The sequence below is a fragment of the Gracilinanus agilis genome, chromosome 2, assembly GCF_016433145.1.
Source record: "Gracilinanus agilis isolate LMUSP501 chromosome 2, AgileGrace, whole genome shotgun sequence".
In the NCBI taxonomy this organism is placed as follows: Eukaryota; Metazoa; Chordata; class Mammalia; order Didelphimorphia; family Didelphidae; genus Gracilinanus; species Gracilinanus agilis.
The window spans coordinates 530,139,565-530,157,827 of NC_058131.1; the positions used below are offsets into that span (position 1 = coordinate 530,139,565).

General features: G+C 36.6%; 1 protein-coding gene across 1 annotated transcript in view; it reads right to left on the reverse strand.

The window, feature by feature from the left end:
- The window catches only part of EIF2AK4 (eukaryotic translation initiation factor 2 alpha kinase 4), a 133,747-nt gene that overhangs the window by 21,224 nt on the left and 94,260 nt on the right, over window positions 1-18,263 (reverse strand). Inside the window, exons 21-26 of the mRNA XM_044665134.1 lie at window positions 13,880-14,116; window positions 10,763-10,838; window positions 10,183-10,304; window positions 7,289-7,338; window positions 5,262-5,430; window positions 1,662-1,778 (exon numbers count right to left, since the gene is read on the reverse strand). Of these exons, the coding sequence (XP_044521069.1) occupies window positions 1,662-1,778; window positions 5,262-5,430; window positions 7,289-7,338; window positions 10,183-10,304; window positions 10,763-10,838; window positions 13,880-14,116 (771 nt within the window). The remainder of the gene's footprint in view (window positions 1-1,661; window positions 1,779-5,261; window positions 5,431-7,288; window positions 7,339-10,182; window positions 10,305-10,762; window positions 10,839-13,879; window positions 14,117-18,263) is intronic.

Here is an 18,263-nt window from a genome sequence, read left to right on the forward strand (position 1 = left end):
ATTCACTAGTTATTATAAAACATGAAAATTCTGATGTAGACAAATCAAAGTAGATCAATATGCTTGTTAAAAAAATGGATATTCAAATCTGACCATAGTTTTAGTCTCCAAAAAAGGGTTAGACATATTGCAAAAGAAGTATGTAATTTCTCAAATGAAGATTACTTTAATTTGTAATAAAAATGAAGCAATAACAGGTGCTAATGACCTACTCACCACTTCAATTAGACAGTAATTATAATGGCCAACATTTATGAATTGCTTTAAATATGATCTCATTTTATTCTCAACAACCTTGTAGGGTGGTTACTGTGCATATTAATATCCTCATTTTAAGAATAAGGAAGCTACGGTTCAGACAGATTAGATGTTTTGTCCAGGTGCATGAAACCAGGATCATTGTAGCTATCTGGAAAATAGATGTAATAGCAAGAATAGGAGGAAAGGACCTAAGCTCAACATCTGGTCCCTGGTTAGTTATACCAGATCATTCAATTTAGCCCATTCCTCTTCAGCTGTGGCTATCATTATTGAGAAGTCACCTTTTCCTATTTCCTATGAGCCATGAATTTCATGTCACCCTTGTGCCTGTGTAGCAACCTTTGGGGAACTGAGGAGCTAGGTCAGTGCACAGCCTGTTTTCAAGGTTCTATACTTCTAGAGACCAAAGGAAGTTAACCTAGAGTAGCAGAATTCACAGTAAAGGCTTTCTCATTTGACACAATTTCAAAAAGTGTAAAAGAAAGTTGGGGAAGATGATGTTTACATTTCAAGTTCTCCCTAAATGCAGTTAGCTAAAAGTAGGTGTCACAAATCCAAAAATGACTTTTATTACTCATTCATAAAAAGGGGAAGAAAAAACTCAGAAATAGCTTGTAACATTTTCATTCTTTTCTCCATCAGCACTTCTATTTACTAACAAAGAAATCATATCATACCATTTATAGGTTCTTTGCCTGCAGAAACAAGATGATTGAATTTCCTAATGATATTTAAATAATGCTATTCCAGTCTTTAAAATTTAAAGGCTTCTTCACATACACTCCCATTTCCAAATTAATCATTTTTTTAGTTATACTTTGTGACTTAACTACCTTGTTTTCCTACTCCTTTTTGCTAAAATAGTGCTACCTGAGAGCCAGAGAGATAGGTGTCCAAGAAATACTACCTATGTAAGGGAGATTCGATTCCAGGTGATACATTTGTCCTGATTTAATATAAGGCATTTTTAGGCTGTTGCCATATTGCAAAGAAGCTTCAAATAATCAATTTCATGTTTTTATTCTGACTGTTCCATCAACCACATGAATTCCTCGAACCAATAGGATATTTATGAACTCCAAGTAATTTTTTTATGAATTTCTCCTATTAATCTGATAACATTCCACGTAAGAATACTATATGATTATGGTATTTGCTATCTTTAGATTTGTAAATATCTACAAAAGCTATGAACTGATATGTAATTCATTGAATATTAATTATCTGCATTTTGGGATAATGTAGGTGGAAGATTTCCCTTATCACTCTGAATTGGTACTAGAGTTGGGTGAGTAATAGTTTTAAATTTGTAGCGGTAAAAAGGTAGTCATATCCTACTTTTCTTCATGAATATTGACAGGAGGTACTTACATGTAAATAGAAATTCATTATTCACTTACCACAGCATCATACAGAATTATATAAACTTGATTGAGCTTATCTTCTGGAATCCCACAATATAAGAGTATTGCTTTCAATATGGCAGTGTGGTTCAAATAAATATTGTAATTTCTTTCCTAATATGAAGAAAAAATTATCTATTGACATTTAGGTATAGGAAAAAGATTCTCTATTCGATTTTCAAAACTGACTTTTCTTTGAATCCCCTCCTTTGGTCACTTAGCTTTTTCATTGCAACACATAAACTTTCCAAAGGCTTTAAGTATACAAAGTGCTATAAACTTCTGGTTTAGTTGAGAAACAAATTTCTTAGAAACTAGAGGGTGAAAAAGGTGAAGAAAGATATCATCTAAACCTTTAGCAGTCCAGTGGAGTACTTTAGGCATGATTGTTCACAGGGCATTTGATGCATGATGAGCCTCTCGCGTTTTAACGCATAATTTTAATTCAGTGGAATATCATGGGGTAAAAAGGAGAAATTGTTGGACATGTGCATACTTATACTTTTGCCTCAGGCACTTTCAGAGATCCGAATATAAATGATTTTTAAAACATGAAAAGAATAGAGCTTTTCTTAAAGGTCTTTAGGATGCTACATAATATCTACCTGCAAGAGTTCATGCAATTTCATTCAATAGAAATTATTCTTCAAACATGTCATTATGTAACCTAACAATCAACCAGTAAGTTACATCTCTGTTTGCACATCACTATGCTAGATATTGTGGGAAGTAAAGGAAAAATTGAAGTGATGGTTCTTGCCTTGAAAGAGCATACAATCCATTTGGAAACTGATTCTAGGACAGAAGGTAAGGGATAAAGAAAAAAAAACCCAAAACCAAACCACACACAAGCAGTAAACTAGTCTTGCATTAAATGCTTAAATGTGAATTACAAGTTGTAAGAGTTGGGGGGAGTTAAGAGGAAAGAAATCAATGAGACCTGAAATAACAGGTTTCAAAATAGGTACAAAAGAAACAGGTTTGAAAGATGGGTTTGAAGGGAAGAATGAGGGAGTATTTTATGCAGAATAATAAAATGAGGGAAGGTACAAAGATAGTGGAGGGTGTGGGCTAGAAGGAAGGAGATTGGTCTAACTAGAGTGAAAGGCAAAAGTTAAGAGTAGTGGGAAATTACACTGGATAGAAAGGATGGTGCCATGCTATAAACAACTTGGGAAGCCAAGATGAGTTTAGATTTCATACAGTAAAAAATGAGGAACCATGAAAAGTTTTTGAACAGCAATACAATAAAAGTAGCATTTGTAAAAGAATCCATTCAATTCTATAAACTACTAGAAAGTCATCTGCCTCCCTAAAATTGCTTTCTCAAAAGTAGCTAATAGACCTCCTGATAGCCAAATCCAGAATCCTTTCTTCAGTTCACATTACGTCTTGATTTCTTTAAAGTAGTGGGCAATGTTAATCATCCCCTTTTCTTTTTAATATTATCTTCTCCCTTAGTCCCATAACACTGAACATCCTCATGTTCTGATTTTTCCCTCACTTTTTTTTCTGTTTTCTTATCCTCCTTAATTGTGACTATCTTTCCGAAGTTCTATACTTGACCCTGTCCCTGGACCTCTTTGCTTCTCACTCCACACCCTCTCTTTAGTAATTTAACAGGCTCTGATGGCTTTATCACCTCTAAGCAGATAACACCCAATCTTTATAGATCCCCAGTCCTCCATTTCTAACTGCCTCTGCAAATTGAAAGCTCTAAATTCAACACATCCACAATTCAACTCATCATTTTCTTCTCAGAAACTTGCACCATCCCCCAACTTTTGTTTCTGTTGTTTGACATCACCAGCTTCCCAGGATCAAAACCTCAAAGTGACCCTTGATTCTTCCATCTCCCTCACCTCCCAATTCAAGTCCTATTCATTCTACATACAAAATAATCTTTGCATCTTTCCCTTAACACCTTTCATCTAGAGCACAGTAATAATTTTATAACTGATTTTCCTGTTTCTAATCTTTTTCCTTCCTAATCCATCCTTCACATGGCTGCCTATATAATCTTCACTATTCTTACTCCTGTCATCAACAGCTTCCCAAAGTTTAACAAATAAATAGTAACTCCTGATCCAGAGATTCAGAACCCTCCACAACTGGTGTTGACCTCTCCAGCCTTATTTCATCCTTCTCCCCTTTACATACTCTACATACTAACCAAACTAGATTATTCATTGTTTCTTGTTCCAATTCTACCTCTCCACCGGAAATGAATAATTCCATAATAATCCCATCTCCTCTGGCTCAAGTTCTTCCTATCAAGGCCCAATTCAGGTTCCAAATTCTCCATGAAGCTTTCCTTAGTTTTGCCTATTCATGTGCCCCTCTCCAGCCGACCTCTCTTCTACAAAATTCTCACCTTGCTGAGACTGCTTTTTTGTATCTAATAATAATGAGGATAGCTTAAATTTATATAATATAGTATTTTAAGGTTTGACTTTGGAGTGAACATGTGATTTAATTTTCATAGAGAATCTCAGTGAGGAAACTCTTTGCCAATGCAGGGCCACACTTACTCTACAACTTAGGGTTCAAAGAGTTGCCTGGGGACTGATTCAACCAGGGTCACCCAGCCAGTATAGGCAATAGGTGGGACTCAAAACCACATCTTCTTGACTCTAAGGGCAGCATTTTATCCACTTCACCAGAGGTGTCACACTCCTAGCTCAATTCAAGAACCTTAAATATTTAACAAAATAAAAATTCTCAACTATTGTAGATAATTTTAACTTGTCACTTTCTAAGTCAATATACTGCCCATAGGGTTTCTATTTGAATCTGACACCATGATACTATACTGTGACTGTCTCCTTGCTCTGAGGTTTTGCAAAACATTCTCAGAAAATCCCTGAAAGGTAGTTACTAGAGGTACTGTTATCCTCATTTTACAGAGGGGAAAATTAAGTCTCTGATAGGTTGTGACTTATTCTATATCACAAAGCTAGGAAATGTCGAAGATGAGATTCAGATCTATGACTTTCTGATCTGAAATTCGGCACTCTTTCTGCTATATATACATACATACCACATTGCCTCCACTTTCTCTAAGTGTCCTCTATTTAGCACATCTTTTGTTTTTCATTACCCAATCTTCTAGCCCTTTGCAGTCCTTGCATATGTATGATACTATGCCTTATGACAAAGTTTTTAATGTAAATCTTCAATCAACTTTCTAATGGAGTCAACTCCTTGAGGATAGGGATTATATAAGATTTCATTTTTGTATTTGCATCATTGTCTGTGTATACAAGGCATAGTGTTACTAGTCTATATTTTGCACTTTAGAAATACTACAGGCAAATAATTTTTATGCTCCCTCCCCATCCTTCCTCCTCCTCTCAATAATATTTTTGACCAAGATTAATAGAGTTTCAAGTTAATAGAGTTAATAGTTCCAAGTTAAACTCAAAAGTCATATCTATCAAATCACTTTCAATGGAGAGCTCTTTACTAATTCTGTTGGCAACTTAAGGAACTTTAGATGAATCTGGCTTGATTCAACCTCACTAGCTTGTTTACTGGAAAAAAATAAGTATATTGGATGGGAGATCAGTACATATTAAATAAAATATGGAAAGGAACCTGAAGCACTGGAAACTCTTGGATGATCTCATGTATGGTGTAGATTATTTCAGCAACAGGCAGAAAGCTATTGCTAGTAGAAGTGATGATATCAAAAGCACATTCCAGAAGTTCTTTGGGATGACATCGATCTAACTTGCGTGGTCTGAATACACGTTCTATACAGTATCTAGAAGAAGAAACCCAGAATTCTAAGATTACTTACTGTACTCTAATGCTCATAAAAACAATGTAGATATTCACAGGGAATGAGTAAGAAAATTCAACTGGTAGAATATGTATTAGGACACTAGGATTGTGTGGCCCCATGACCAGTACAGTAGAGTCTCATCTTAATGAAGAGGTTAAGTTCTACAGTCAAAAAGTGAGTTTTAAGATTTAAAGATGAGGGGCAGCTGGGTAGCTCAGTGGATTGAGAGCCAGGCCTAGAGTCGGGAGGTCCTAGGTTCAAATATGGCCTCAGACACTTCCCAGCTGTGTGACCCTGGGCAAGTCACTTGACCCCCATTGCCTATCCTTACCACTCTTCCACCAAGGAACTAATACACAGAAGTTAAGGGTTTAAAAATATAAAATAAAAAAATAAAAAAAAAAGATTTAAAGATGAAATCACCTTTGAGAAATCCCTTGAATTTCTCAAAATCTCTGACTATCTTTAGATGAATCTGGAAAACAACTAAATGTAAATTTTATTTTTTAGGTTGTTATTTTTGTTCAGTCATGTCTAACTTTTCATGACCCCATTTGGAGTTTCATTGGCAGATACTGGAATGGTTTGATAAGTCTTAGCTGGTAGGAAAACTAATGAACAGGTTAAAATATTCTTGAAAGGGTTTCACATTTATGTGATTTTAGATATTAGAAAGGGATCTCATACCACATGACTTCTTTCTAATTTTCTGCTTTATTATGAAGTAAGAAAGGATGTAAGAACATCAAAGTAAAGGTAGCAAGGGCTTTTCAGCTAACCAGGCATGCTAGGATGGCCCAAATGGCTGTCCTTCTCAATCACTCTACCAGCAAAAGCTCATTAACTAGATCGTCGACGGTATGATTTGAAGAAGACATTCTAGGGTCATACTCCATAACACTGAAGATAGACATTCAACGAGAACAACTTAGGGAAAGTAGATTCACGTCTATTCCATGCTCAAGCTCAGGCATACACTCATTGAACTGAATGGCACTTACCATATTTAAAGTGTTTCTTTTCTTTTTTTTTTTTTTTTTTTGGCCTAGCATGTATACCTAAAATCAAATTAAATGCATACGTAGACTTCACTGTATACAAAACTGAAGTATGATCTATGCTTCAATTTAGTTCGGCTGTTAAAAAGCCTTGTGTGCTTTGGTTCCTCTACTATGCAGATATTATCACAGCAAAAATTTGTCTCTTAGTGCTTATACCCCAGATAGAATAACATACCATAAATGACATTCTGATTTACCATTCACTGGTAGCTGACAATATCTCAGGAGTAATGAATAAAAAAATCCCATAACAATGCTTTGACTTCACATAAAACCACCATGCCAATTAGCTGCAATACCACTGGGTCTTATAAGGAGACATTGGGGTTTGGCTCCTTTGTTACTTAAATGTGCTTGATAATTATGGATTTCTACTATGCAAATTTCATGCAGATTTCTACTAGGCTTCTTTTTAAGTGCCTCTTGGTCAAAGTTAACCGAAATAGAAAGTTTTAAACATCATGTTAGTATTCTTCAAATTAAGCATATAAAGTATCATCTGTGCCTAATAATGGCCAGATATGTTCATAACTGTCATCTGTGAAAATAATTAATGATGAGATCCAGAGATATTTAGAAGACACACAGAGAATTGTGGTTAACTCTAGTTAATTCAGCTCAGTGACCACAGTCTTATGAGAAAGGGCAGTCTTGTCAGCCTTTTAAGAACTGATATCTTTGCTTTTTGAAGAGTATTCCAAACCCAACAGTTGAATGCTGAGCTCTTAATTAGATGTAGGTCAGAGAAGACAATACTCCCTCTACAAATTCCTTACCTTTTCAAATTTGAGATATTATTTCTAGCCACGTATCTTGCAAAAGGAATCTGAAAATATAACAAAAAAATGTTTTCAGAGTAAAGTCTTGGAGTCCATGCTCTCCCACAAACTGTCTTTTGGTGGCAATATCAGTGACTAGCTGCTATATTATGTATGTATTTAAGATCTTTTCTTTTCTTTTTAAATCCTTAACTTCTTATTATCAATCCTAAGGCAGAAATGTGGCAAGAGCTAGGCCATCAGGATTAAGTGACTAGCCCAGGGTCATACAGCTAGGAAGTGTCTGAGGTCATATTTGAACCCAGGTCCACTCAACTCTAGGCCTAGCATTCTATCCACTGTATCTGTTCTGAAACAAACTAATTTTGATTGTGTCAAATGAAAACTCATATATACTAAAAGTCCAGTGACTTTTTTCATGGTTATTCTGATATCTGTGAAATAATCCGTGAGAGTATTTATGGTAACACAACCATGAAAGACATCTAGCACCCTGTCTTTTCCTAAATATCTATAAGGGGAATCCTTAATAAATTCCCTCTAGAAAAATCCTTTATTATAACCATCTATCCACAAATAAGTAACCACAACCCGTTACCACATTAGGGGATAAAGTAGCTATTTTCAGATTACCTCCCAGAAACTCATTTATCCCAGGGTGGTAGCATTAGTACAACATGGGTCACAACATGGGCAGCCATGCATTTTCTTTTCATATTTGAATAATTCATAGAAAGTAAGTGCTGTTTGCAATTTTGAACTTTTCTCCTGCCAATATTTAGAAAATGAAAAGCCAATTTTAAATATAATTGGACAATAACTATAGCACTTATTTTCTTTTATATATTTCCTTATCAAACCACACCACATTTCTTTACCACACCACTTGATTCAATGTTAGCATTAAAATAACAATAATACTCCTTTGCATTTACAGTCTGCAGAAAGATAAACAGAAATAACATGAACATTTAGCAAAAGAATTAATAATAAAAAAAATCAGTGCTTTATCCCTTTTCTGGACCTCACCCAAGGCAGAAAAACTTATTTATTTACCTCCCCAATTATTTATTTAATGTTTTATTGATGTCTTTTGTTTATTTTGTTGATGCCACTATTACTTCCCAATCTCTACCATCCATTCTCCCCACTAGAACCATCTCTCATGACAAAGAAACATTTAAGTAAAAACAAATTGGTAATGAGGAACAATATAATATGGCACACATATTGGGTTAGACATAACACATACAGAGCTGCTGAGTTGGATTCTTTTAAACTATGCCTAAAGTGGAATTTGGAAAACACATTTTTGTTGAACTGTCAAAGTTCAATGTAATAATAGGAAATAGTCAGTACTGACTAGAAAAGGTACAGATTTCTTTCTATGGAAAACATATAATATTATCAAGCACAACTACCAGCAAAAAAAAATTAAATTGGGGCCCTGTACTTGCAGGAGTAAAAAAAATATCATTAATATATATGCTACAATCTAACATCTATATATTAGACATATCACAAAGTGGGTCAATGCTGATTTAAACTCCTTGGTGTTATTTTCAGCCATGTCTGACTCTTTGTAACCCTATTTGGGGTTTTCCTGGGAAAGATACTGGAGTGGTTTGCTGTTTACTTCTCCAGCTCATTTTATAGAGGAAGAAACTGAAGCAGAGGGAAGTGACTTGCCCAGGGCCACACAGCTAGTAAGTATCTGAGGTCAGATTTGAACTTAGGAAGATGAGTCTTCCTGAATCTAGGCCTGGCACTCTGTTCACTGCACTGCCTGGCCTCCCATGATTTAAGTTAATAGTGCTTAAAACTGCACTCAGACTTTTGGGGCACCCTGAATATAAATGCAAATGATTAACAGTTCAGTGGATCTCAGTGGGTTAGCATAGGCAGGATATGTTTATCTCAGTTTCCTTTTGGACTCTTATCCCAGCTTTGTCATTCATTCATTGTGGGAATTCACACAATTCAATAAATGTTTACTGAGCACCTATCCTGTGTGAATCACTGTGGGTACAAAGACAGATATGTTCGAACGAAGCTGATGATACTGCAGCAGGACATAAATCATTTACTCCTTTGATAACTTGGCCCCCTAATGCCATGTACATAGAGGGTGTTCATAGAATGAACAATTGATGAATTATTTCAGCTTTTCCATATGTAGAATTGGGTAACCTGAGGCATTAGGAAGATTAACAAATGACAACTAAAACTCAAGTTTTCTGTAAAATGATTCTTCATGCCACATCTCATCTGCAGCCCCAAATATCCAGCATGCTAAAGAATTGTTTGTCAGCAATGAGATTTTAGGAATCAGTTAAATACTTAGGAGTCAAAATCCTATATAGCAAAAATATTTCCAAGAAAAAACTAGAGGGCCAGGCTTAGAAAAGAAGAATATTTATTTAGGATAGTCATTGGCATAGCAGAGTAAAAATGTTATCAATTCAGAAGAAAGAATTTGCTAAGAAATAAAATGTACACTTTATTTGCTGTAGCCAGTGTCCTGGTCAGTGTTATGTGTTGAGGTTCTGAGGACCAGACTCGAGTAAAGGGGACTCTGGAATCTATGGGCACAAACAATTGTACTATCACAACTAACTTCTGGGTTGCCGATAAGGAGGCAAAGATTTGGGTCTCAAACATCTGGACTTCAAGAGCAACTCTGACCAACTCACGCTTATGAAGTTTGTTTTTTTTTTAAAGGGTGAGAGAGAAATGGTAACAATGGGCACACTAATCTGTGTGGAATAAAAGTCAGGAGTTCCAGTATAAAAAAGAAGTGCTAAAAGAAAATCTCAATTAAAATTAGATTCAGTAACAAACTCATAAGTTCTAAAACTCCAGCTTGAAAAACAGCATATTCCTGGACTCACCCTGAGATCGTAGGGAAGCATCACCAGCATTCCGCTGTGGTCCATGAATAAGGCTGCTTCATTATGCTCATATATTTGCCTATTTCGGGGAAGTAGCAGTGGGGTATACAACTCGACAGCTCCTATACCAAATTGGCAAACCATAATTAACCACTGAGTTCTCATACTCCCCAGGAACCAACTTAAAGTGAAATATGAACCTGACAATTAAGGCTATGTCATTGAAGACTATTAAAAAAAGTTAGACTAATCCCCATGTGCCACTCCTAAGACATTATTAATTTCTTTATTCTTAATATTCTTGATATAGAGTGAGTACAATGGGTCATTGTAGCTCTCATAATTTATAATGGTGATTATCCAACTTTATTTTAAAAGCAAAGCTTCTATTCTCTTAGGTCGATTTCTCTATAAGAAGCTGAAATGTAAGAATAGGCTTAAATTTCACATGCCTAAATTTCAATGACCTATAATCAGATTTGAAAAGAAAAGTATATTTAGGTTTTACTCAGAAATGCTGCCATAACTTTCTGAGGGTGAAAAAGAAACACAGGTAACAATGAGATAAAAAAGGACCTACCATGTCTCTTAAAGATGCGGGTAATGGTCTCACACACGTGCTGCTGTATCTTGGCTATACGGATAGAGAAGCTGCCCTAAAAAACAACCAAGACAATTAAAATACCACTCCAAGAGGGGAAACAAGTTATCTCTAAAGAAAAAAAAATGTGTTGGTTGGTGGTATGATAGTGTACTTTTGCAAGATCACAGAACAAGGTTTCATAGAGTCATTGTGTGCTTTTTTAAAAACCCTTACCTTCTGTCTTAGAATCTATAAATATCAGTTCCAAGGCAGAAGAGCAGTAAGAGCTAAGCAAGTGGGAGTACATAATTTGCTAAGGGTCACAAACTAGGAAGTGTCCGAGGCCAGGTTCAAACCCAGAAACTCCCATCTCTAGGCCTAATTCTCAATCCACTGAGCCACCTTTCTGCCCTGATTTTGTTTCCAAACATCTTTAGGGAAGGGGGCTCTACCATCTTCTATCTTGTTTCAGAATGATCTTTAATCAGGAGTCAAAATAAGTCACAGTTTTAATATAAATGGAGGTTTATGGGGAGTCTTTTTAATTCAAAGATGTATGTATACACACACACACACACACACACACACACACACACACACACATATATATAAAAACGCACTGTGTAGTGTAGGGCAAATGTGACACAGAAACACACAGTTTGACTACACTGAGGTGCTGCCAGATACCAATGCCCAAAACAATTTGGATGCAAGATCCCAAGAATACCGAAATATGTTTCTTTGCTGTCATAGCTCTCAAAGTACTATGAATAATGGAGGACATTCTTTTGATCATAAATTGCTTTTTCTCAATCTCTTAGGTATTTTCCTAGGGGGTTGGTTCTCTAAGAGAAATCTTTGAAAGGAACCCTATGAAAATGGTGGCAGAAGGGAAACTTTCAAGAATATTATAGCTGATGGTAAGTCAGTCAATAAACATTAAGTACCTTCTATGTGATATAAAGAAAAGCAAAAAACAATCTTTGATCTCCAAGACACAATGACAAGATACCGTCAAACCAAATACAGAATACATTGGCAACAATCAACAGAGGGAGGCCTTGGAATTAAAGGCAATCAGGAAAGTCCTTTTCTGGGAAAGGAAGAAGGTGGGATTTAAGTTGGGTCTTGAAGGAAAGCCAAGAGGTAGAGATGAGGAAGAGGGTGTTCCCATGTGCAGGACAACTGGTGACAATGCCCAGGGTTGAGAGATGGAGTACCTTGGTCTAGGAAGAGACAAGTCCCTTGTGTCACTGGGGCACAGAGTATAGAGTGGATGGAAGAAGACTGAAAGGAGGGGTGAGAGATGTGTTAGGGTTTGAATGGCAATGTTTTTATTTAATCTTTGAGGTGACAGGGAGCCACAGGAATGTATTGAGGAAGGAGATGACATAGTCAGACCTATTCTCTAAGATTATTTTGACAGCTAAGTGGAACATTTCTTGAAGCAGGGAGACCAACCAGTATGCCACTGTGATAGTCTAGGAGTGACAGTAACTAGATTTATTATTTATCTATCATATCACTGGGCTGGGTAACTGGCAGTAGCTCTAGAAAAATGGGCTTTATGAGGAACTACCTCACACCCATCAGATTGGCCAACATTACAGAAGAGGAAAGTGATAAATGTTGGAGGGGATGTGGCAAAACTGGGACACTAATGCATTGTTGGTGGAGTTATGAACTGATCCAGCCATTCTGAGGGCAACTTGGAACAGTGTCCAAAGGGCCATAAAATTAAGCAAAACCTTTGATTCTGTAATACCAAAGAGATCATAAAAAAGGGGAAAGGACCTGCTTATACAAAAACATTTATAGCCGTGCTTTTTGTGGTGGCAAAGAATCGGAAATTGAAGGGATGTTCATTAATTGGGAGATGGCTGAACAAATGGTGGTACATGTTGGTGATGGAATTCTATTGTGTTATAAGAAATGATAAGCAGGATGATTCATAAAAAGCTGGAAAGTTCTGCAGAAACTGATGCAGAGTGAAATAAGCAGAACGAGGAGAACATTGATGATGATCAACTGTGAAAACTTGGCTACTCTCAGTAATGCAATGATCTGGGACAATCCTGAACGACTTATGATGGGGAATGTTATCCACCTCCAGAGAAAGAATTGTTTGAGTCGTCTTTCACATTAGTATATTTATGGCTTTATTTGGGGGGTTGGTTATGTATGAGTGTGCTTTACAACAGTGACCAATATGGAAGTGTGTTTTGCATGACAATAAAAATTTAAAAAAAAGAAATGGTCTATGGCTAGGTAACCTAAGGCCCCTAGTTCCTAAATAGATGCTGACCAGTAACTGGCAAATACCCAGAAGCTAATCAACTGAAGCAATATGGGGGGAAAATGAGTCTAATTAGGCCATAAAAAAACAAAGTAGGGCCTTAAGAATGTAAGCAACCTAATAAAATTGTGGGAGGAGGTTGGTACTCTGAATTTTTCTGAATAGTGTTGAAGAGTCAGAAAGCTGGGTGGTCTTTTTGACTCCTTAAAAGAAAAGAAAATGTCTTAGTGAATGCATTGGATTATGTGATCTCTAAGGTCCTTTGTGGCTCTATGAAGTACAATCAATTGTAAAACATCTTTTGTGGGCAAGATGTATATCCAATAAGACATCAGACCAGTTTTTTCTGCATATTTGAGAACTCTGTTTAAACATACATCTGATATTAAAGCATTCTTGCAAATAGCTTTCTGAAACAGGCAAAAGAAAAAAAATGTGGCTCTCAAAAATCTGCATTAACTCCATCTTAAGTAACATTTTTCTCAATCCAAGTCTATCTCTTTTCATTACTCTGCCTATCAGCATGCAAGAAATAAACTCACACCCCAAACAGATTCCATGAAAACCAAACCAAAAGGGAAAAGAACAAATAGGCAGAGTACATTAAATTTATGTTAGGCCCACTATTTAGTTTGGACTAGAACTGCCAAGATGTTTTAGGCCCTGGGCATTTTGGCTAATGCTTATTATTACAGCTGCATTAAAAGAACTTTTCAGAAATAGTCACCTGGTTTAATGCTATTCAAGAGAACTTAGAATTTCTAAATCCAACCTGTGTTTTGTTAAATACATACTATAAGAAGTGAATTTAAATTCACCTTCAGTATGTCGCTGTCATACGTGTAGTCAATGGCAGGGGAGATGCGCTGGGAGAAGATCTGGCCCATCATGGTCCGGTAGGCTTTGCCATCAACGTTGGCCAGGGTGTGGTGCAGCACCTCATGCAGCTCGGACTCCTCCAGCTGGGGTGGGGGGAGCAGCTCACTCTTCAGTAGCTCTGTGGCAGTAGGTCGCTTTGCTGGATCATGATTCAATAGCCAGGAAATGACAGACTTCTAAAATCAAAGCCCACGGACTTATGTCTTACAATAGTTTTTATTGCTCCTAAGCCAAAGTGAGCTTTGTTGCATTTCGTAGAATTTTAATTGGGGTTTTTGCAACCTTTGATGCATGATTCTTTACTTAACCACATACCTCACTGTTAGATGCAGCATATAATTCTATAAATAGGAATTTATTAGAATGCTGAATGCCCTTAAAAGTTTTAATAATAAACAAAATTACAGAAGACTAGAACACTCAATGGCAATTTGTATGCTATCAGTATATCAAAAGAAGTGTAAATTCCATAAAATAAGACATCTTTTTACCATTATCTATTATCATGTCCCACAGCTACTAGAATTCCGAATGTATGTAAAGCAACCTGTGGCAGTACTTCAATCTGTTACTCTTCTGCTAGGCATGTGAAAAAAAGGAAAACTTAAAACATTTCAACTTAACCAGTAATCTTATCTCTAGTTTTTTCTGTAGGGGGCTGAGACTTTGTGCCTGCACTGGGATTTTAAGGGTCATCTTTCTCTTGGTTCTGTTGCCACCCATAAAGGAGAGCTCAGTGGGCTATTTGGTGTTGATCCACACCTTCCCTGGACTGTTTATGGGGAGACAGAAGCACTGCTGCAGAAGAAGTAGCATTAGTTAGTGCTCAAAAGAGGCTCACAAATCATTTTACAGTTTCTTAGTGTATCTAAGCAAATATCTCCTCATTCCTATTGAAGTGTTGTTGTTTTGGGCTGAGATTGAATGACTGGTTATTTGTAGTCTTAGGAAGCATTTTTGTATTAGAGTATGCTGAAGTTATTTAATGAGATTTTCTGAGAATTTAATACAGCATGAAACTGGTAGAAATAATACTTTTCCAGCAAATCAGTACACTGTCTATTTTTTATGTATGTAAAAAATTTCTTTTATTGCATATTCCCCTGTTATCTACATATTCTATGCTATTTCTATTTAGGTTCTAAACCCTTGAGGGGAAATTACCAGGTGTCTTCTAATTTTATATAATGATAAATAAGTTAATTTAGCATAACTTCAGTACAAAAATACTTTATTAGCTGCAAAACCACCTTCAGGACCATATACATAAGAGAATTTAACAAATATCAGAAATAAAGACTTTTAGAATTGGAAGAAATCTTACTAGTTGTCTAGTCTAACCCTCTTATCTTGTAGATAAGTAAAGTAGGGCCTGTAAAGATGAAATGACTTGTCCAAAGTCACTCAACTCATTATCTCCCCAATGACAGTCATATAATGATCCTTAAGGAATAGGCATTTGTTGGAAATGCTTCCTAACATTGCACATAGTATCCATAAGCTGGGAAGAGTAGTTGGCATAGTCATTCTCTCTCCTTGTCCTGCCCTTTCTTCTTTCACTATTTCCTTCTATACCAGTGTTTTGTTTTTAATCAGTTCCCCTAATCCCCTCCCTTACTGTACTTCCCTTTCTCCTCTCTCCCTTCTTATTCCCCTCTTATTCTTCTTTAGTCTTTATAAGCTACCCCTACCCCCGCCCTCTCCCTCCCTAGTGTTGCTTCCCTTCCCACCAGTCCTTTTGTTACCCTTTTATTTCTCTATAGGGCACGAATCACTTCTCTGCCTCAATGGATCTGACTGTTCTTCCCTCTTTAAGTTAATTTCAATGTACTTAAGTATTAAGTATTTCCTCTCTCCAATCTCTTTACCCTTCCAGTATATTGATCTTCTCCTGTGTTTGCCCCATGCACTTCTTTATGGAATATAAATTTACTCAATTTTGTCTGTTTTCTCATTTTTCTTAATATTATCTCCTTTTTTTTTTGCCCCTCTAGTTTTATATATATGTTTATATATATGTATGCAAATATATACATATATATCTTGACATTTCATCCTATAGTTTGTCACTGTTCCCTCTAAGTAAACTTCTTCTAGTTACCCTGTTGATAATAATAATTTTTAATAGTTAGCAATATCTTCTTTTTCTTCTAGGGATACAAATCAATTGACTTATTGGGTCTCTTAAAGAAAAGATTTTTCCCCTCACTACTCTCTTAATTACCTTATGTTGATTCTCTTAAGTTCTGTGTTTGGGCAGCAAACTCTCTGTTTAAGTCTGGTTTTTTCTTTATGAATACTTGGAAGTCTTCAATTTTATTGAATGACCTTTTTGACCTCTTCATTTTATTGAATGATACTTTCTCCTGCAAAAATATAGTCAGTTTTGCTGGATAGTTGATTCTTGGTTGTAGACCCAGTTCTCTTGCTTTCCGGAATATTGTATTCTATGCCTTCTGGTCCTTTAATGTACATGCAGCCAGATCCTGTATTATCCTAACTGTGGTTCCCTGGTATCTGAATGACTTTTTCTTAGTGGCTTGTAATATTTTTTTCCTTGGGCTGGTAGTTTTTAAATTTGGCTATAATATTCCTGGAAGTTGTCAGTTGTGGATTAAATGTAGGAGGTGATCTGTGGATTCCTTCAATTTCTACTTTTCTCTCTTGTTCAAGAATGTCAGGGCAGTTTTCTTAGATAATTTTCTGTCCAAACTTTTTTTACTTTTGTCATGATGCTCAGGTAAACCAATAATTCCTAAATTATCTCTTCGAGATCTATTCTCCAGATCTGTGGTTGTGTCAAAGAGGTGTTTCATATTCTCCTCAAATTTTTCATTTTTTTATTTGTTTTATATAGTCTTGTTGCCTTGTGAAGTCATTTGCTTCTAGTTGTTGAGTTTTATTTTTTAAAGACTGAATTTCATCCCTGGCTTTTTGGTCATCTTTCTCCTCCTGGTCTGATTTTCTTTGTAGATCTTCTTTCGCCACCTTTGCTTCATTTTCGAGCTGGTCAGTTTTAGCTTTTAGGACTTTCTTTTCTTGTTTTAGTTCATGTATTTCCTTTTTCAAATTGTCTTCAGCCTCTCTTAATTGCTTTTTGAGTTCCTGAAGTTCTTTAATTAAATTTTGAGATCTTCTAAAGCCTGTGTCCAATTCGCTGGAGCTTCCTCCTCCTCTTCTATTTCATTTGCTCTTTTTTCGCTTCCAGGAAAGAAGCTTTCAATTTTAATTTCTTTTCTCTTTTTCTGTTGTTTACTCATATTTTTTCCTTCTCTATTCTGCTAGTTTAATTAGATGGATTTAATGAGCTTTGATGAAAGATCTTCTGGCAATGGAGTTTTGTAGTTAGTTCTCTGCAGTCTATGGAGGAGGGATGTTGGTGTTTCCCTGCCCTCTGAAGACTTCTTATCTGTCCAACTGATGGGATTAAGCCTGGATTAGTCTGTATTACTCAATGTGCCCAGAGGCTAAAACCTAGAGAGAAAAAAATTGTGGGGGGGACAAGATTGGAGTGTTTTCGCTGAGCTGTCCAGCAGTAGGGTCCCTCTGCTTTGTCCTGCTGTTTGACCTGGTTTTCTTTCCTCTCGAGGCGTTTTGTTCTCAGTGTGGTAAAGGCCGTAGGTCTGAAGTTTTGCTCCATCTAAGCTGCCATCTTCTGAGAGTTTTTGCTGTGTTTCTCTGGCTTTCTCCTCTAGCCACCTCCCTGGTGCCTGTGTTCAACTCCCCAAGTCCTGCAACAGCAGGGCCCTCTCTCTAGGCTGGTGTGCTCACCCCTCGGAAATTTCAGGGGCTGCTGGAGACTCTGCACAGCCTGTGGGGGAAGGGTCCTGGGATTCCTCTTCTATACTCTCAGACCCAACAGTTCAAGAATTCAAGTCATTTTCTTGGCATACCTCTTGAGCTGTCCAGCAGTAGGATCCCCCTGCTCTGACCTGTTGTTAGATTTGGTCCTCTTTCTTCTCGAAGTGCTTTGTTTTCTATCTCAGTGTGGAAAGGGTGCAGAGGTTTTAAGATTTGCTCCATCTAAGCTGCCATCTTCCCAGAATCCCTTATTTGGCATAGTTATTAACTATGGTTCTGTTTGTAAGTCTGTTAGGACCAATAGCTGGAGGTAAAGAACTTTCTTTCTCAGTGCAAAAGAGTACCTTCACTATGACTTCTGTTCTTAGGGGCAATGAAAGATTAAGGTTTTTATTGAGGAGTCCACTGAGCTCCCCTTTATGGCTAGCAACAGAACCATATCAGAAACCACATCAGAGGCAGGACTTGAACCCAGGTCTATGAGGTGAGTCCATTTCAACACATTGCTTCTTATGCCTTAAT